This window comes from Chiloscyllium punctatum, chromosome 4 (assembly GCF_047496795.1).
Source record: "Chiloscyllium punctatum isolate Juve2018m chromosome 4, sChiPun1.3, whole genome shotgun sequence".
Classification (NCBI taxonomy): domain Eukaryota; kingdom Metazoa; phylum Chordata; class Chondrichthyes; order Orectolobiformes; family Hemiscylliidae; genus Chiloscyllium; species Chiloscyllium punctatum.
The window spans coordinates 92,393,618-92,415,390 of record NC_092742.1 but is presented as its reverse complement, the minus strand read 5'-3'; the positions used below and the strand labels follow the sequence as shown (position 1 = coordinate 92,415,390).

General features: G+C 42.1%; 1 protein-coding gene across 5 annotated transcripts in view; it reads left to right on the top strand.

The window, feature by feature from the left end:
• rad51b (RAD51 paralog B) overlaps positions 1 to 21,773 on the top strand; it is a 520,835-nt gene that overhangs the window by 304,575 nt on the left and 194,487 nt on the right. For all 5 annotated transcript variants that reach the window (XM_072569304.1, XM_072569303.1, XM_072569302.1 and 2 more), the window contains exon 8: positions 14,570 to 14,654. In XM_072569304.1, coding sequence (XP_072425405.1) covers positions 14,570 to 14,654 — 85 coding nt within the window. The remainder of the gene's footprint in view (positions 1 to 14,569; positions 14,655 to 21,773) is intronic.

Genomic DNA, 21,773 nt, shown 5'->3' with positions numbered 1-21,773 from the left:
GGCAGGAAGATGTGTGGTGTTGTGTAACCTCACTGAGCCCCAGAAATTTGTCAATGTGAGCTGAAATCATTTTGTAAAGTCCTGTTACTCGCTGAAAAACTCCAGAGTATTTCTCTTATTCAAGAAAAGACAGAGCGTTGTGTCAGCAGGAATTTTATGGGATGCTGTAATTCAGTCAGCCAAAACTCAGAAAAGTTTGGTGGGAGGCGAGAGGATCTGCACTAGGTGAAATTCCTTTAAATTTTTACTTGGCGAGTGTGTATTTTCCTCTTGGGTCTAATTCCATCTGCACGTTTAGATTTAGCTTGCAGTGGATTTGTTATGTATAGAATGGTACCCCAGCTGGGATATGCTATGTGTTATTGAAAACACAGGCTGCACTCTAGATGCAGGATAAAACATAGGCTGGAGTCTTTATCTACAGCATTGCACAAATATTGGGATTTATCTATATTGGGTAACACATAAGCAATGCAAATTTCAAATTTACAGATCAGCAACAAATCGTAATGAAATAAGGAGGTCTGTATCTGGTAGTACCTCAGAATGACGGTGATGCTTACTCATGACAAAAACCAATGTGAAATATTTTAGTTTGGGGAGGCTGTTATGCTGCTGCTACTACATGGTTCTGGCTGACCAGGAAACTCTTCTGCTCTTGCCAGTACCCATAGGTGCTTCTGACGGATTTACAGAAAGAAAATTAGCCTGTTTGGTCACTTTATGACAAACTTTCCATGGCTATCAAGGCCAATGTGGTATGTGAACCTGGAGCATTTGGCCCAGCAGTATGGTTATTTCCACAGTGCCTCAAGACTTCATAGGTCTTGCATGAATCAACTTTAAAGCAAATAGATTGTTAACTTGTGGTATAGAAAACCGCTAACTTAAGAGATTTGACCCTCTGCATGAATCAGTTCAAGAGACTTCTCAAATGTTTTCTGGTGATCGACAGCAAAATTGGCATGTATATGTTCTTTGTGTTCCTTCACCTCCGGTGAAAACTTGTGAGAGAACAAAACTTCTGGAAAAGTACTGAAAAATAGCACTTTTTAAAATACAAACATCAATAGATGTTGAGGCATGAACTCTTCAGCAGTAAATCTGAAAGTTAAAACATGTAATTTGCTAGGCCTAGTTTGATTTCCCCCTAATGACATTGGCGAAATCATACTTTTCCTCCCAAATTTGCCTTTTTTAAATATAAAATCTAGTTTTTGATTATGCATAACCCAGAAGATAATGTAGAGCGTGCACATATTGTATTCGACAGCCTGAATGGACTAGAGACCTTTTTCCTGTCCATCATTTGTTCGTAGCTGTTCCCGTTAGCTGATGGGACAATCACTGGGGTACACAGAGTTTAGCTTTTGGCAGAAGATACAGAGGAACATGAGGAAGAAGCATTTTATGCACCATTATGCGATCAAGACCTGGAGCTCCTTTCCCAAGAAGATGGTGGAAATGGCAAAGAATAATGATTTAAAAAGGAAATCAGACTCACACTTGAGGGAAATTAATTTCTTCCATTGTTGCTGGCTCAAAATTCTGGTATTCTCTTTCTAACTAAGGCCATACCTATGTGGTCTGCAGTGGCCCAGTACCTCAAATAAGGGCAGTTGGCATTAGTCAATGAATATCTTGCCTGAAGCACCACATTCCCACAAATTAATTTATTTTTATAAAGTTTAAATACTTTTCATTGAAACTGGAATGAATAGCCAAGTGAAATTGAAGAACAAAGGATGGAGGGATGATGGTAGATGCTAAAGGGATTGTGGGACGGGTAAAGAAACAAAAATGCGTCCGGGGAGGTGTAAATGTTTACAGCAGAATCATTATTGCCAGCTGCTGCTCAACAAAATGGGAGGAAATGGTTAGAATCATAGAGCACAGAGAAAGATCATTAAGTCCACATGGCAGACCTCTGAAAGCACTTCCAATTAGTCTCGACCCCTGCTATTTCCCCATTGCCCTGCAAATATTCTTCTTGGCCAGTATTAATCAAATTTGCTTAAGAAAATTCCTACTGAATCTGCCCTTTTAGGCTGTGCGGTTGTAACCATGATTCACCATGTAAAAACAATTTTCCTCATCCCATCGTCCACCCTTGCCAGTTACATTTAAATGGTATTCTGTGGACAACAGAAATTTCTTCACACCTCCTTGACTAAACCTCCTCAAAAATTTGAACACCTCCATTAAATCTCTCCTGAATCTTCCGTGTTGTAAAGGGTTTATTTAGACTGTTCATATAACTGGTGTCACGCTATTGATTTATTTCTAGTTTCCAATGCAAAGCCTGGGCATCCTTCCCTGCCCATAATCAGGCACAGTACTGGAGCCTAACTGTGGTTTATAAAGCATTAGAATAACTGTCCAGCTTTTGTATTTGACTTGAAGGATCCTGCATGCTTTTTAATAGTTATGATCTAAAGTTGTTGAACTCTACATTAATGGTGGAAAGCTGTGAAGCATCAATCAAATGATAATGTTTTTGTCGATTTCAATGTGGATTTTGTTAAGCCAAGTAAGGCGTGTTGAAGAAAGTAAAGTACAAATTTGCACTGACCTTTCGTTAAACCTGATTTCGTTATCTTCTTTGTGTGTGAAAGCCACACACTGTTAAGGACAGTGTGGAAATGTTAAACCTACTCAAAAAGGGCAAATAGATTATTCAATTTACAACAACCTAAGTACAAACCCAGTCGGGGAGATGAATTTAATAATGTCCTTACTTTAAGAGGGGCTTTGAGACGCTGGACTAGATGATTGGCTGGCCAGCAATTCAGGAGTTGTAGACAATTTCTTCTCATTCAAAGTTCTTCTGATGTGGGTATTGTTTCTGCTTTGTAGAGAACACAGATACTAGCTAGAATTTCTTTCTTCTTGGTAGCCTGGTGTTTGTGTTTGGTATCATCAGTAAATGCTGTAAGAAGCAGTTTTGTCTGCCATAACTGACTGCAATTTAAAAATTATGTCACTGTGGGAGTCAGATTACCAAGCTTTCTTTGGTTGGAGATTTTGGTGGTAGTGGGGAGGAGGTGGATGTTGAAGTAAAGGGTGGGGGGGTTTACTATTAAGACAATGGTTTGTGTCACAAATTAAATGACTGTCAGTAACCCATTGGTTAAGTGGAATGTCATTACCACATCTTCCTTCTGGATGAGGATAACCTGTAATACCATTAATTATGTTTTTTTTTATTCGAGACAATGTCACCCTGGCAGTTTATAATACAATGTTTAGAATTCTAGTCCCATCAAGGATCGATTTTCAGGCTGACCTTTGACTTCTGACAAACTTCTGGAAGGTTTCTTTGAAGTCCAGTCATGAGATTACAGCATCCGTCTTTTTTTCGTTGTTTAATGTATTTTAAAAATAATTGTCAACTATTGGAACATAGGAGCTGGAGAAGATCATTGTCCTGCCTGATCCATTATTCCACGTCATGGATGGTCATCTACCTCATGTATTTCCATGCTATCGACATTTAGAACATAGAAGAGCATAGCACAGCACAGAGTGTGGTGCTGGAAAAGCACAGCAGGTTAGGCAGCATCCGAGGAGCAGGAGAATCGGCATTTCGGGCAAGAGGCCTTCCTCAGGAATGAAGGGTTCCCAACCCCCTCCTATGTATCTCTCAGCCCCTTCAGCTCACAAGCTTCATTTCAGATGAAGGGCTGTTATTCAAAATGCCGATTCTCCTGCTCCTCAGATGCTGCCTGACACTGCTGTGCTTTGCCAGCACCACACTCTCGACTGATTTCCAGCATCCGGAGTCTTCACCTTCTCCCAGCGCAGTACAGGCCTTTCAGCCCGCGATGTTGTGCCGACCTTTTATCCTACTCTAAGATCAAACTAACCTCCATATCCCTCACTCTACTGTCATCTATGTGACTGTCCAAGAGTCGCTTAAATGTTCCTAATGTACCTGACTGTACTACCACTGCTGGCAGTGCATTCTGCACACCCACCACTCACTCCTTTGGTATAATTTGTGAGTAAAAAGTAGTAACTAACAATCTGAACTGGACTAATGGCTGAGCTTCCACAATTGTCTTGGGCAGAGAATTCCACCAATTCACTAAGCTCTGTGCGAAGACCTTCTTCTTCATCTGTCTAAATGGCTTACTATTTATTCTGAAACAGTGTTTCTTGGTTGAGCAACTCACAGCCAGGGAAAACATACTTTCTGCATCTAGTCTGTCTATTCCTTCAGGGACTTTGTTGGTTTTATGAGATCACTTCTCCCCTTAATTTGGGAGAACACAGGCGCAGTGTCCTCAATCTCTCCTCATAATGTTCTACCATACCAGTAATCAGTACACCTCCACTGAACTTCTGAGGCAAATATATGGTTGGTAAGGCAAGGGGACCAGTTCTGCACACAATACTCCATATGAGGTTGAACCGGAGTACTGTACCATTGAAGCAAAACTTCTTTGTACCTTTACTCAGATCACTCTGAGAAAAAGGCAAACAATCGTTTGCAAACTTCTTACTTTACCTACGTGCTAGTTTTCAGTTAATTATGAACAAGGACATCTTGGTCACTTTGGGCATCAACACTTTTAAACCTCTCACCTTTCTAGAAATACCCTGCCCCTTCATGCTTTTGACCAAAATGGATAACCTCGCACTAATATATTCACTATATTCACAAAGTATATTCTATCTGCCACACCCTTGTCCACTCAGCCTGCCAAAGTCCTCTTCACATTCTTCTCACAATTCACATTCCCAAGTTCTGTATCATCTGCAAACTTTTAGATATTACAATTGGTTCTCACAGTGAAATTGTGAACAGCTGGAGCCCAGGCACTGATCCTCTGGTACACCACTGGTGTATTAAAGTTGGTTTTAATTCGTTCGTGAAACTAAACATATGGATAGAAAAGGGCTGTTGTTCCTTCTTGAGTGCAATGATTTATTTACTTATGTTGATTTGTAAACTAATTAATTTCCTAACAGCTTTTGGCAAGCAAATTGCTTCCTGTTTGTTTTTCAGGAATGCGCTAAAGCAATACACTACAACCTACTGCACAAAGTTTAGATTAGACTTACAGTGTGGAAACAGGCCCTTCGGCCCAACAAGTCCACACCGACCCGCCGAAGCGCAGCCCACCCATTCCCCTACATTTACCCCTTACCTAACACTACGGGCAATTGAGCATGGCCAATTCACCTGACCCTGCACATCTTTGGACTGTGGGAGGAAACTGGAGCACCCGGAGGAAACCCACGCAGACACGGGGAGAACGTGCAAACTCCACACAGTCAGTCGCCTGAGGCGGGAACTGAACCTGGGTCTCTGACGCTGTGAGGCAACAGTGCTAACCACTGTGCCACCGTGCCGCCCACGGTGAGGCCAAGTGAGGCCATTCAGCCTGTCGTGCCAATGTGAGCTTATGGAATGAGCTATCCAATGGTCCCACAACTCAATTTCCCCCTCTAGTAGCCTTTTTTCAAATCTTTGTACTGCTCCTTTTGCAAATTGTTGTTGTACCAACGAAGCAGCTGTCAATAGATGATTGACCTGTCTAGCATTTCTAGACATCAGGTTATGTGATGGGCAGTGGTTAGAATACTTTGCTGTTAGATGAACATTTTGGTGTCTCTCCCTGCAAGGTTTATATTTTGGTGCCTCTCCCTGCAAGGTTAATATTTTGCTGGTGAGAGAGTCGGTTATCTTGGATGGCTGGTTTGCAATGCAGAGTGCAGCCATTTGATCAGGTTCAAGTCCAGCACTAGGTTGAGGTTAGCATGAAGATCCCGTCTTCTCAACCTAGCCCCTGCCCCATTCGTCTCTCTTGCTCCCTCTCAAATGAGAGGCGATGGCCTACTGGTTTTATCATTGGAATGTTAATCCCACCACACGTGGTAGAATTTGAATTCAATGAAAATCTGGAATTAAGAGTCTAGTGATGACCATGAATCCATTGTTGCTTGTTAGAAAAACCCATCTGGTTCACAAAGTCTTTTAGGGAAGGGATTTGTCATCCTTACCTGGTCTGGCCTACATGTGAATCCAGACCCACAGGAATGTGTTTTTTTCTTAACTGCCCTCTGGGCAATTAGGGATAAGCAATAAATGTTGGCCTAGCCAGTGGTGCCCCCATCCCATGAATGATCTTTTATTGAAATGTCTTAAAAAGCTCCTTTAGACCTCTGGGACTTTCACAACTTGACGTCTACTGTGCATAAATGGTCCTGGTTTAACAACTTACTCCAAGGCTATCGCTGAGCATGTTTTACAACGTTATGATAGTGGTAAAATTGAAAACCTTATTCTCCTGAGCATACCCAGCACCGCCCTACGCTGTCATTAAAATGTAAGCAAAGCAAAGCAGCAGCATCCATGATCCGACACTGAAGTGAGACCAGCAGAACATGCTTTGGGCAGATCAATGATGTGCATGAAACCGGCTGGAATTGACACAGCAAAACTCAGGCCATTAAAGAATCTGGCAGAGATCAGAACAGATGAACTCAGGTGAGAGGGCAGACCCTGACAGTAGGAAGAACTGGCAGAACCAGGAGCAGGTAGATTCCAGCAATGTGTGCAACTGTCAGCGGTCAGAATAGGCAAAAGAGAAACTGTGACGATCCACCTCAGATGGTAAGTAAAACCAGTGAAGGATGTTTATCCTGAATCTTGATGATACTCTGCAGGCTGACCTTACCACCCCATTACAGAGGAGGTCTTTAATTTGTAAAAACTGACCTTTTCATTTGGAGGAGGCACGGTTCTGCACTGGTATTCACCCTGAGAAGACCTTTAAGGGAATGGACCGGTTACCCTGACGATCAGTAGCCCAAACAGGCTACTCCATAAGAAGGGTCACATGACACTCCACAAATAATTCTTTATCTCCTCTGCAATTAGGGCAACTGGTCATGGCAGTGCAATGGCTGACCCTCTGACTCAATGATAATAGAAGTGACTCATTGGTGAGTAGGATACAGGTTAATAAACAAAAGTGAACATTCAGGGACTTATACATAGTGTAAGGGAGGGCAGCTATCAATTGGGCAACACAGTGGCTCTCTGGTTAACAACTACTCGGTCACAGTGCCAGGGACCCAGGTTCAATTACAACCTCAGGTGACTGTGTGGAGTTTGCACATTTTCCCAGTGTCTGCATGAGTTTTCGCTGGGTGCTTCAGTTTCCTCCCCACAATCCAAAGACGTGCAGGTTAGGTGGATTGGCCATGCTAAAATTGTCCGTCGTGTCCATGGATTTATCAGCTAGGTGGATTAGCCATGGAAAATGTGGGTTTATGGGAAATAATAGGGTTCTGAGTCTGTGTGGGATGCTCTTCGGAGGGCCAATGCAGACTCTGTGGACCAAATGGCCTCCTTCCGCACTCTAGGGATTCTCTGGCATGAACATGAGAAATGACAGATGAGGGTTTTACGTTGATGTAATTCATATGCAGACATCCATTGATTTCTGGCTTAAGTATGCTCAGAGACTGATCCTCACAGTACTGGCATTTGTCCTCTGTATTCCTGTTTTTAATATCCCTTCTTTTTGGGGAATCTTGGCAGGTCATGTATCACTTATATTTAAAGAAAATTTTCTATTAGGCCTCACACGGAGATTTTTTTTTCACAAAGACAGGGCAATGGAATTGTGTAACAAATTACCGTGGATTAAGGGTTGTTAAACAGACCAAAATCGAGAGTAGAAGTAAACATATTAGTTTGTGATGACAAAGCTTAGCTTGTAGCTAGTGGATTGGTGCTCGAGTGTTAGTTGCTTCGAATTTGTACTCATGAGTTCCATGAGGAAACAGTGCGTAATTTAACCAGAAAAAGAACGAATTACAAATGCTGGAAATGAGAAATGGGCAGAAATTGCTGGAAAAGCGCAGCAGGATTGGCAGCATCTGTGGAGAGAAAGAAATCTTCAGTTCTGAAGGGTCACTCGACCTAAAACGTTAATTCTGCTTTCTCTCCACAGATGGAACCAGACCTGGGATTTTCCAGCAATTTCTGTTTTGTTGTTTTTAATTTATCCAGGTACAAGCCAGATGGGAAAGTGAATTATGAAAAGGATACAAGAAGGCTACTGTGGTGTTCAATTGGGCACCTGTCATGTGTTTGAAGATGCGAGTCTGTTTACTATTGATGCTCATGGTATTTGATTGGTTGGGCCGAGATATAGACTCAGATTACAGGCAAACAAACTGTAGAATTTGCTGGAAACAACAGAGGGCAGACAATAAAATACAACTCTTGTAAATAAATTCCTATTGCACATAAATAAGCAAATATGTAATTTCTGTATAGCTTGGAGGCATGGCATATACAGTAGAGAACTGTAGACCATTTAAATGATTGGACAAACGTGAAGAATAGAGTATAATGTGTGAAAGCGTAAAATTATCCATTTTCATTGGAAAAGTAGAAAAGCAAGATATTTTTAATTGTTCATGGGCATATTGATACACTGCGGGATCTGAATGAATTTGGAGATGAATCACAGAGGGTTGGCGTGCAGGTAGAGCAATTAAATAGGAAAGCAATTAGTATGGGAGCATTCAAGATAAAAGTATTAGAGTATAAGAGTAAAGAAGTGTTACTGCAGTTTTACAGGGCTTTGGTGAGATCACTCTTGGAGCGTTGTGTACAGTTTTGGTCTCCTAAGTAAGAAAGCACATGCTTGAGAGGGAATATAACAAAAAATTTCACAAGACTAATTCAGTTGAAGTCCATTGTAATAGTTTACTTTGTTAAAAGTTTAATATAAATGCAAATTGGAGGGAGAATATATCAAATTGAGAATTTCACGGATGACAAAAAATTGGTTGGGTGCTAAATAGTGGGGAGGATAGCTGGAAACTGAGGGACAGTATCAGCTGACTGGACAGCTGGGTAGATCAGTAACAACTGGAATTCAACCCAAAACACTGTGAGGTAATGCACAAGGAGAAGGTGCCTTTGTTCACAGAATCCCTGCAGTGTGGGAACAGGCCATTTGGCCCAACAAGTCCACACAAAACTCTCCGAAGAGTATCCACCCAGACCCATTCCCCTACCTTATTAGTTTGCAGTTACCCCTGAGTAATGCACCTAACCTACACATCCCTGAACACTATGGGCAATTTCCCATGGCCAGTTCACCCGACCTGCACACCTTTGGATTGTGGGAGGAAACCGGAGCACCCAGAGGAAACCCGTACAGACAGGAGGAGAATGTGCAAACTCCACACAGACAGTCACCTGAGGCTGGAATCTGACCCAGGGCAGCAGTGCTAACCACTGAGCCACTGTGCCACCCATATCCGAACATAGAATCCAAAAGCAAGTGGATTACGCTGGAACTGAAAAAAACACTGCTTAGGCCACAGCTGGAGTATTGTGTGCAATTTTATTTATTATGTTTCAGGAAGGATGTGATTGCACTAGAAAAGGTGCAGAAATTGACCAGGATGTTGTCTGGGCTGAAGGGTCTGAGCTGTGAGGAAAGAATGGATATATCCAGATTGTTTTCCTTGCTCAATGAATGTTGAGTGGGAACATGACAGCGGTGCATATGATAAGGGACATAGTTAGAATGAGTAGAGTCATATAGCATGGAAACAGACCCTTCGGTCCAACCTGACCATGCCAACCATAATTCCAAACTAATCTAGTCACACCTGCCTGCGCTTGGCCCATATCCCTCCAAACAAAGGCACTTTTTCCATTGATAATAAAATCCAAATTTAAGTCATTAGTAAAGTGGTGAATAACTCTGGGCAGAGATTTAAGGTAAGGCTCAGAGGGGAATTGATGAGAACTTTTTTCCACTCACAGGGTAGTGGGAGTTTGGAACTTGCTGCCTGAAAGGGTGAAACACTCATGATACTGAAACAATATTTAGATATTCACTTGTATTGCCTTGGCTTCCATGGCTCTGGGCCAAAAACTGGAAAATGGGATTAGAGTAATCAGATCTTTGTTGACTGGTGCTGACACAATGGGCTGAATGGCCTCCTGCACTGTAAACGACTGAGTCCATACCTATTTAAGAAGAGGAGTACCACCCTGACCAGGAAGCAGACTAGGTAAACTATATTGTTTGTTATTTTTTGACACGCACAATGAGCAGTGATGTAGAAGCAGTCAAGTTACTTTGGCTTGGTTTCTCTTTCTTGACTGTGTATTGTGGGTACAAATGTGCTCCATTTGCAAAGCCGCACAGTTTCTGCCTTCGCTCTTGTTTGGTGTCAGTAGTTTCATGCTTTGGGTGGTGAGGCTTTCAGCTGCGCAGTTTGCTTTAGTGTCCATGACATCTGTTGAATTGTGTGCAAAAAAATGACTTTCATCTGTCAGATTTCCTGAGGTTGTCAATTAGAAGTTGCACTGCACATGTGACCTATGCCTTCCTTTCTAAACTCCAGTTGCATCTCTCCAATTCTAGCAACTTGACTATCTCAATAATCCACCAATGCCAGTTAGTTTCAGCTGTCTAGTGCATAATCTTTGAAATTCCTTCTCAACTCTTCAACATCTCTGTCTCTAGCCAGCTTTAAGATCCTCATAGAATCCCGACAGGCCATTCAGCCCATTGGGTCCACGCCAACCCTCTGAACAGCATCTCGCCCAGACCCACCCTATCCCTGCAAACCATGGCTAATCCACCTAACCTACATATACCAGGACACTAGGGGCAACTTAGCATGGTCAAGCCACCTAACCTGCACAGCTTTGGACTGTAGAAAGAAACCAAAGCAGCTGGAGGGTACCACGTAGACACAGGGAGAATATACAAACTCCACACAGACAGTGACTCAAAGGTAGAATTAAACCCAGTTCCTCGTGGTAAAAGGCAATCACTGAGCCATTGTGCTGCCTCCTTCATAAACTCTACGTGTTTTTAATCAAATTATCACTTATTCTAATATAATCTTAAAGGCACTGTGTCAAAAGTTTGACTCTTGATGACTTCTGGGAAGTCTTACCATGTTATAGCTATGTTATAAATGCAAGTTGTTGTTGAATTGAATTTATTGTCCTGTGTACCAAGGCACAGTGAAAAGCTTTGTCTTGCGAGCCGTACAGGCAGATCATAGAGTTAAGTAACATAGATAGTAAATAAGGCGGCACGGTGCTTAGCACTGCTGCCTCACAGCACTAGGGACCCGGGTTTGATTCCAGCCTTCTCCCTGTGTGCGTGGGTTTTCTCCAGGTACTCCAGTTTCCTCCCACAGTCACAAAGACATGCAGGTCAGGTGAATTGGCCATGCTAAATTGCCCATAGTGTTAGGTGCATTAGTCAGAGGGAAATGGGTCTGGGTGGGTTACTCTTCGGAGGGTCAGTGTGGACTTGTTGGGCCGAAGGGCCTGTTTCCACACTGTAGGGAATCAAGTCTAATCTAATAGGTAATTGTTTTTAATAGCAGACGTTTAAAATGATTTTGTGTGAAATAAATTAGTCAGTCTCAGCCCATTTCCGGTTGGATACAAGTCCACCAGGATGGAGTTGTCTCCAAATTATCATCCCGCTCAGGTCATGGTAAGCTTTTTGAGGGAGATGGCCTTTATATCTAGAGGGCGGGAGTATAAGGATGCAGAAATTATGCCATAGCACTGAGAACAGATCAGGACATTATACCTTAGGAAGGATATATTGGCCTTGGAGGATTACAGCTTAGAATAGAGGTTTGGAACACACTTGCACAAGATGCAGTGGATGCAGGATGTTAATTTTGAATCTGTGATAGATAATTTTTTGTTAAGCAAAGGTATTAAGGGATATGGGTCAAAATCATTAGGGTTGAGGGTTACACCTACCATGATTTCATTGAATAGCAGACAGACCAGCATTAATGTTTCGAGTCCAGGATGACTGTCTTTTGGAACTGAAAGGTGTTGAAAACCTTTTCTTCTCTACCTTTGACAGAGGCAGAGGCCAAATGCAAAAGACCTCGGTGTTGTTAATGGTGGGTAAAGAGAAAAAGAGGTGTAAAATTCGTATGAAGTAAGGTATGAAAAGGAGAGAATGGGTTCCCTCCAGGCTCTTACACCCAGGCAGAATTTCTGTTGTGCTTAGTCAGAGATCGCCGGCACAGAAAAGGCCCTTCAGCTCACCAATTCCATGCCAGTCAAAAACAACTGCCGAATTATTCTAATCCCATTTTTTGGAATCTGGCACATAGCCTTGGCGTCACAAGTACACATCTAAATGTTTGTGAGGGTTTCTGCCTCTCCCATCCTTACAAGCAGTGAGTTCCAGATTCCCACCACCCTCTGGTGTCATAGAGATGTACAACACGGAAGCAGACCCTTCAGTCCAACCCGTCCATGCCGACCAGATATCCCAACCCAATCCAGTCCCACCTGCCAGCACCCATCCCATATCCCTCCAAACCCTTCCTATTCATATACCCACCCAAATGCCAACTTCACCTCTTATTTTCAGATCCAAATCATTTATATAAATGATGAAAAGTAGTGGGTCCAGCACCGATCCTTGTGGCACTCCACTGGTCACAGGCCTCCAGTCTGAAAAACATCCCTCCGCCACCACCCTCTGTCTTCTACCTTTGAGCCAGTTCTGTATCCAAATGGCTAGTTCTCCCAGTATTCCATGAGATCTAACCTTGCTAACCAGTCTCCCATGGGGAACCTTGTTGAACACCTTACTGAAGTCCATATAGATCACATCTACCGCTCTGCCCTCATCAATCCTCTTTGTTAGTTCTTCAAAAACTCCGTCTTTCCTCATGTCTCCTCTGAACCTTCTGCCCCTTACTTTAAATCTATGCCCCTGTTCTTCCTGCCTACCTTATCTCATAATTTTACAGGTAGTTCAAGCCCATCTACTGCATTCGCTGCTCACAATGTGGTCTCTTTTGTGTTGGCAGGACAAAATGCAGACTGGGTGACCACTTTGTGGAGCATCTCGACTCTGTCTGTCGGAATGATCCCGACGTCCCAGTTGTTTGTCATTTCAGTAAATCACCTGGCTGTCATGCTGATATTTCTGTTCTGGGCCTGCTGCAATGTTCCAACAAAGCACAACAGAAGTTTGAAGAAAAACATCCCACTTTTCCGTTTAGTTTCTTTACTGCCTTGAGGTCTCAAAACTGAATTCTATAATTTCAAAAGCTGACCGCATTATGTCTGTTCTCCATTTTTCTAATCCTCCAGCACACGCCACTCAGCTTTGTCTTGTTTGTGTCCTGTTTACTTTGCTCTTGGTAGAGACAACCCTCCATCCATTTTATCTCTCTCTTTCCGTTTCTCCATAACAAAACAGCACCTTTGTCTTTTGCACTGGATCTCTGCTTCTGTCAAAGTATAAAGCAGGCATTTTCGAACAACTTTCAATTCTGAAGAAGTGTCATACCAGACTCAAAACGTTAATTCTGATTCCATCTGAATAGATACTGCCAAACCTGCTAGGTTTCTCCAGCATACTCTGTGTTAGTACTTAATACATGATGCAGTGAAGAAGGGAAAGCTTTACTGTTGAGTCTAACCTATAATGTTATAATGGACCTAGGCAGCAGAAGTGGAGAGTTACTTTGCATTTGCCATGTCCATTATCTGGCCTTCAAGCATTATTGGTATAGATGGAGTTTTACATTGTGTCTAACCTGTGGTGTATCTGCCCTGGGACTGTATAATGGGACAGTGTAGAGGAATCTTTATCTGTATCAAATCCTAGGCTGTATCTGCCCTGGGAGTATTTGATGGAGACTAGGAAGAGGGAGCTATAGCGAGTTTTGAGAAGATTTGTAGCTCAGGTTGAGGTTCTGGATGTAGGTTTGCTCGCTGTGCTGCAAGGTTCATTTCCAGACGATTTATCACCCTACTAGGCAAGATCTTCAGTGGACCTCCAGGCGAAGCCTCCCAGAGGGAGCTATACTTGACATCTGCCCTGTGCTGCACCATATCTGGGAGTCTGGGTATGACTCTGGATGTTATATTTAATGGAGGTGGCAGTGGTCTTACCCGCTGGCTACATTTTAAATGTGAAGCAGTGGTCCTCCTCAAGAGTGGAGGTCCTGCTCGCCAAGAGCTGCTGGCCAATCAGAGGCCAGCAAATTCTTTGAACAACCTCACAATTGAGAAGGAGGTGGCTACTGCTACCAATGCTGGGCCAGAGATAAGTGATGCAGGATGGTGATCACACCATAGGCGCTATAGACTAGGAAATTTGCAGCATGGCTAGGGGGTCTAGCACCTGTGCCAAGTTAGTGCCAACAACTGGAAGAGCCCCTTGAATAGACAATGCCAACCTAAAGGTTTAAGTTGGCATCCATGGCCATCCCAACTTTGAAGATGAGCAAAGGATGGGGTTCTCACCTGTCTCATTAAATGCCCCTCACCACCGCACTTGCCAATGAGAAAGGTTGCCAAATTCCTTCCAGTGCTCCTGAAAGGAAAGATGCTTTGCTTTCAAGCAACATCACTTCGATGAGAACCACTTCAGCGCGCGAAAGAAGAGTTATATAAATGTCACAGTTTGTGTCGGAGGTTAGCATACAGCCTCACTTATAGAAGGAACAGAAGGTCTGAGGAAGATGTGAAGGCGCCTTGCTGTAACTCTCCTTTCCCTCTCTGCAGGTCGTCCTAACAAACCAGATCACAACAAGGCTGAGTCAAAACTTTGTGCCAAGCTCGAGCGCAAGTCGTTCCTCCCTGCCTGAAGGTAATGGTCTTTTTCATTAACAAACTACAGCAGCCTGTCGTCATTTTCAATCAGTTGCATCAAGGCTCTATTTCCATACAATACTGTTTCTGCTCAAACTGTTTATACTGAAATAAAAAGAAAACTTGAATTTATCTTGGGCCCTTCATGAACTCAGGATCTTCCAAAGCTCTTCCTGGTCAGTGAAGTAGTTTTGACACGTTGTCACTGTTGTCATGTAGGAAACACACTGGCTAATTTACACACAGCAAGGTCTTACAAACAATAATGTGGTCATGACCAATGGTTTAGCTGCTTCAGTGACTTTGGTTGGCTGTTAATATAACTAAGTTATAGAGCAAACAGAGGAAAACTGTGCCCTCTCCTCTTCGATAACATCATGCACCCACTTCAGAGGGCAGTCTTTCCCACAAGGTGACATCCTGAATAGTGCAGCACTCCCTCAGTTCTCGGATTGATGTGGAGGACTGGGTGCACAAAGTTAAAAACCGCACAGCACCAGGTTTATTTGGAAGCACTAGCTTTTGGAGTGCTACCTGGTGAAGGAACAACACTCCGAAAGCTATGTAGTTCCAAATACACCTGTCGGGCTATAACCTGGTTTTGTGTGATGATTTAACTGAGCTCGAGGATTGTCAGCCTAGATCATGTCGTCAAATCTTGTAGAGAAAAAATTGATTCAAGTGTGTAAAAAAGGCTTATGTGTGATTGTGATTGTGCATATGTAAATGCAAAAGACTCCTATAGAGAACATATATAAAAGAACTTATAATACTCTTGCACATGTTGTGCAGTGGGTCCTTTAGCTTTTTTGTTCTGCTGATGCAGGCTATGATCATTTTCTAGGAGAAAGTGAGGACTGCAGATGCTGGGGATCAGAGCTGAAAAATGTGTTGCAAGGGATGAATGCAGATTTCTCCAGCTTCCTCATTTCCCCTCCCCCCACCTTTTCTCAGTCCTAATCCTCAGACTCAGCACCACCTTCTTGAGCTGCAATCTTCTTCCCGACCTCTCTGCCCCCACCCCCCTCTCCGGCCTATCACCCTCACCTTAACCTCCTCCCTACCTTCTATCTTAGCCTGCTTGGCACACCCTCCTCATTCCTGAAGAAGGGCTTATGCCCAAAACGTCGATCCTCCTTCTCCTTTGATGCTGCCTGACCTGCTGCACTTTTCCAGCCACGCATTTTTCAGCTATGATCATTTTCTCCAAATTAATTCCACTTGCAATACTTTGTTGGGAAAGGAACCTCAAAAGAGAGAGACTGTATTTGTTTTTCACCTCCACCCATATTTTCTCTTACTACCACTGAAAGTTAGTGAACAGGAAAAGAGAATAATTCAAAATGCCAATGGATTGTAGGCCTTTATCTTAATAATAACAAGGAATAAGTAATGTTACAGCTGTTTGGGTGGGGTGGGGTGCCAAGGTAGCCCTACCTGGCGAACTGCATTCAATTCTGGACATCTCATCTCAAGAAGGATGTGTTGCCCAGGGAGGATATGAGTTACAGTGGGCTTGTAAAGGATTACGTCATGAGGACTGATTGCTTAAAGCCCACGTTTTTATTTCCCTGAATATAGAAGATTAAGGGATGATTGAATTAAGCTGTTTACAGGAATTGAAGGATTTTTGCGAATCAGGATCAAAAGAAGCTATTTCCTCTCGTGTGTGATCCCAAAACAAAGGTTTATAAACTTAAAATTGGAGTCATTCAGGTGTCATGTCAGGAAGCACTTACTAACACAAAAGGGTGGGGGAAATTTGGAGCTCTCTCCAGAAATCCATTGAGGCTCTGGGGCAAAGTGAAAAATTCAGAACTAAAATGGGTAGACTTTTGTAGTAAATGAATTAGCATTATTTATTGGATAAATAGATATACCTAAGATACAAATCAAACTGTTGAGAAATTGAATGGCAAAAAGGTTCAAGAAGACAACCTCCTCCTGTTCCCATGTTCCTTGCCTGTAGTCTCTGTCTTCCGTTAGGGTATGCTTCCATGCACGTCAGCCACAGTGAGTGCCTCATTTGTTCACTGTATTTGGCATTGCAATTGAGTCTGATTCCTCACCAACCACTGCCTACTGTTAAACCTTCAACAGAAGTTACAGCGCGATGACTGTGAAACTGACTGATACATTCCTGTCTAACGCAGGCAAGCTGAATTAATTGTGATATCTCGACTTTCTTCTCCTTAGCTACAGTTGGTTAAACGTGCAGGGACTGGATGTTGAACTTGTCAACCCATCTGTACAGTTTAACTATTTACTATCATAAAAAGCAGTACTATCAAAATGAATAAAACAACATTATCCAATTGTGCTCTCCTGAAAATTCTATCTCTGCCTGCACCACCATGAGCACATGACGGTTTCTGCTTTGTCCCCCAAATCATTTGGCAGGTAGCATTGTTACCACCAATTCAAATGTCCATGGGTTAAGGTCCGAATTTGGAGGTTTGCATGCAAAATCTAGACTGACAGAACCAGTGCAGTACTGAGGTGATGCTTCACTGTTAGAAGTGTCATTTTTCAGGTAAGATGTTAAATCAGTGCCAGCTCTCAAGTTGGATGCACAAGGCTGCAAAACATTATTTAAAGAAATTCAAGAGAGTTCTCCTTGAGCTTTTGAGCAATATTTATTTTTCAACCAAGGTCACTACAGATTATCTGATAAATTATTATATTGTTATTATGTTATGTTGCTGTAGAAAAGTTGTCTGCCATGTTTCCTACCCTTCAGAGACTATCCTTCACACATATTAATTGACTAAAAAATTGGTTTAAAGTGATCTGAGCACATGAGCAGACAAGGTATGACTGCAATTTCTTGTGGGCGGCACGGTGGCACCGTGGTTAGCACTGCTGCCTCACAGCGCCAGAAACCTAGGTTCAATTCCCACCTCAGGTGACTGACTCTGTGGAGTTTGCACATTCTCCCTGTGTCTGCGTGGGTTTCCTCCGGGTGCTCCGGTTTCCTCCCACAGTCCAAAAATGTGCAAGTTAGGTGAATTGGCCACGCTAAATTGCCCGTAGTGTTAGGTGCAGGGGTAAATGTAGGGGTATGGGTCTGGGTGGGTTGCGCTTCGGTGGGTCAATGTGGACGTGTTGGGCTGAAGGGCCTGTTTCCACACTGTAAGTAATCTAATCTAATCTAATCTAAGTAATCTAAAAAAAAAGATAGTGCAACACAAGAGAGTTTTGTAACCTTGTGTGTTCCTGCTGTGTGTACTTGGCTTCCAAAGCTGATGAATTATTTTACCTGTTTGCATAAAAAGGCACACAGCCTTAGGCTGGTTACACAGGCCGTGCTCATGAGGCATTTCTCAGTTTGTATTGACTTGATGTGTTGGTGAGAGATTTATGGGCACCCAGAGTTTTACAGGAGAAGACTCTTGTTGAATTACCTCCTTGCACTTTATTGTTTCATTTCAGAAAGTTTCTTCATTCATTTCACTCCTGTCCAGTGTTGTACAACTATGTGTATATCATTGCTAGCTCCTGTACTTAGAAACACAGCATCGTGGAGGGTTTATGGCACAAAATGATACAATTTAACTTATCATGTCTTCTTTAGCCAGGAAGCAGCCATCCAACCTAATCATAGGGACGGAAGCAAGGCCATTCTGTTCATTGAGTCTGCCCCATCATTATAAATCATGGCTGATCATCTCTTCAATGCCATTGTCCCACTTTATCTCGATACCCCTCGATCTCATTAGTGCCTAAAAACCTATCAATTTCTGTCCTCACCCTGCTCGATGATTGAGCTTTCACAGATCTCAAAGTGAAGAAATGTTTCCTCATCTCAAACTTAGATGGCCTGTGTTTAATGCTGACATCATGCATTCTATCGCTATCCATGCACATGCCCTCAGTGAATCCTTAGATCACTTTTCATTCTTAGAAATTCTAGAGACTTATAGACCCCAGTTTCCCCAATTTTCCCTCATAAGACAATCCTGCCTTTGCAGGGATTAATCTGGTGAACCTCCGTTGCACTCCCTCTGACAGGTTTGCTGTTCCTCAGATAAAGGAGCCAAAACTAAACAGTGCTCCAGGTCAGGTGTCACCAAGACTCTATACAACTGCAACAAGATATTTTGACTTCTCGATCAAATCCCTTTGAAAGGAATGTCAATTTATTGCTTATCTTTCTAATTGCTTGCTGCACCAGTGTGCGAGTTTTTAACGCCACATGGGCAAGGACAGCCTGATCCTTTCAGACACCCACACTTTCCAACCTCTCACCATTAAAGAAATGTTTTGCCATCCTGATTTTTCTACCAAAGTGAGTAACTTCACTCTTCTTCACATTATATTCCACCGAAGCCCATTCACTTAGCCTGTCCACGTTCTTGTGAAGTTTCCTTGAACTCTCATTATAACTTACGTTCCCATCCAGTTTTATGTCATCAACAAATTTGGGAATACGACAATTGGTCCCTGTATCCAAATCATTTATATAAATTGTAAACATCTGTGGACTGAGCACTGACTTTGTCTTACCCTACTATTTTGCCTGCCATCCTGAGAATGATCTGTTTATTTCTGCTTTCTGTCTATTAACAAAGTCTCAGCTGAATTGCTAATATACAACATGCTAATGTGTCCCCTCACCCGGGTCTGTGCACTCTAATATTATTCACCTGTGAGGGGTCTTATCAAAAGCTTTTTTAAAATCAAAATTCACCACATCCACTGGTTCCCCTTTGTCTGTGCTCGAAATAAAATCCTGAAAAAAAACCTCTTAACAATTTTGTCAAACTCAGTTTGCATAAATCATGTTGAGTCTACCCAACTTTGTCATTTGTTTCTAAATCTTCAGTTATCGCATCCTTTATAATAGATTGTAACATTTTCAATACTGTGGATGGCGAGTTGACAGGTCAGTAGTTCTGCATTCTCCCTAATTATGCCTTTTTGAGTAATGGGGTTGCATTTGTTATTATCCAGTCAGCAGGAACTTTTCCAGAATCCATAGAATTCTGAAAGATAACCTCCTGCTTCCTTCGACACTCGGGAATGAAGCTCATCTGTTTCATGAGATTGATCAACTCTCAACCCAGCAATCTTTCTTAAGTATTGCCCATTTGCTAATACTAATTTGTATTGGCTTTCAGTTGCACAAGTCCCCTTATGATTTCGTATTTCTGGGAAAGTTTTAATATCTTATGTGAAGACAGACACGAAGTAACTGTTCAGTTGCTTTGCCATTTCCTTGTTCTCCACTGTAAATTCTCCTGTCTGCCCTGTAATAGGCCCACCTTTATTCTTGTTTTTTCCACATCAATAGAAGATTCCACAGTCCACTGTTATGTTCTTCGTTAGTTTGCATTTATAATCTATTTTCCTTTTCCTTATCAGTTTCTTGGTTCTTCTTTGTTGAATACTCCCAATTACTCTTACTATCTAGCATTTGATCTGTATTGCTGCAGATTTAGGCACTCGGGTGCATACCTGGATTCATGTACAGTACACACTGGGGAAAAGGGAACAACTAACTTCTTTGTGGCTTGAGTACCTCAGTATCAGCTCCTGTACAATTGGAGTATACATTATGTAAAAGTGAACAATTCGTTCCTGTCTGGTAGTACAGGAACGGGTTGCAAACAGATTCCATTCTCAACTCCGTTTGCAAATTGATTAGTACGCAAGTCAGAACACAATACAGGACATAAAATAGGAGTCATAATTACAGAAAATGGTCATATGTTAGATCTTTAAAATTACATCCCCATGCGGGATCAGGTTCGTAAGTACTGATGTTTGTAAGTCATATATTTGTAAATCGGGAACCCCTTGTTTGTCATTCAGTAACAGCTCTTCTACATATACCAAGCACACTGACTCAATTTGCTCTGCTCCTATATAATAGGAGCCCTAGAATGGAATGTTCAATTGCAGGCCTGGGAGCAATATAAACATAGTCTGCTGCTTAACTTCAAGCAGCAATTTTTTTTTAGATCAGGAATTTCTCTCAGGGTCAGAAATCCCTGCTGAAATTCTCTGCTTGAGCTATCAAGGTAACCCTGTCACTCCCAGCAATTATTTCCCATCAGGAGCTATCTCAATCTTTCATTGTCCTTCAAAACTTTGTGAAAATCATGTTTCTATTTTTATCTTAGTAATTTTTATCTATTTTTATCTTAGCCTACATATGTATCTTGTACATTGACAGTGGCATATGAGAACAGAAGAACTGGGAGTATGCAATTCAGCCCCTTGAATCTACTCTGCCATTTGATACAATCATTTCTGATCTCATTTCAGCCTGAACCCCACTTTCCTGTCACTCCCCATAACCTTTCAAATCCTTTACTAATTAAAAATCTGATTATCTCCTTAAATTCACTTATTGTCACAGCATCCACTGCAGTGTGGGGTTATGAATTCCACAAATTCACACACCTTTGAGAGAAGTAATTTTTCCTCATTTCTGTTATAAATCTGTCCCCCTTTATCCTAAATCTAAGGTCTCTTGTTCTCGATTTCCCCACAAGAGGAAAAATCCTCTCTATGCCTACTTTGCCAATCCCCTTTCGAATCTTACATACCTCAGTTAAGTTTCCCCTCATTCTTCTGACCTCTAGAAAGTATGGGCTTAATTACTCAATTTCTCTCCATAAGACAAACCTCTCACCTCTGCAATCAATCTCGTGAACCTCCTCTGGCTATCTGCAATTCAACTACACCTCTCAAGGGGAACAAAACTGTATGCAGCACTCCAGATGCAGTCTCACTAATGCCTTGTATGGTTGAAGAAATACTTCCCTGCTTGCATTCCTTTAGCAATAAATACTAAAAATCCATTTGTCATCCGTATTACCTGTTGTACCTCTATACTAGCATTCTGTGATTCATGCACAACAGCACCCATTGCCTCTGCACCAAAACACTCCGAATATAATAATGGATATCATACAGACGAACTCCGATTATCCAGACAATACAAGCATGGAACATTTTGTTCGGATAATCAAATGTTTGGATAATCGAATGCCAGATAACACAGTTTAGCCAACCATTGGGACCTTGCGATCTTGTTTGGATAATCCGAAATTCAGATAATCGAATGCTGGATAATCAAAATTCCTCTGTGTGTATATATAAAACATAT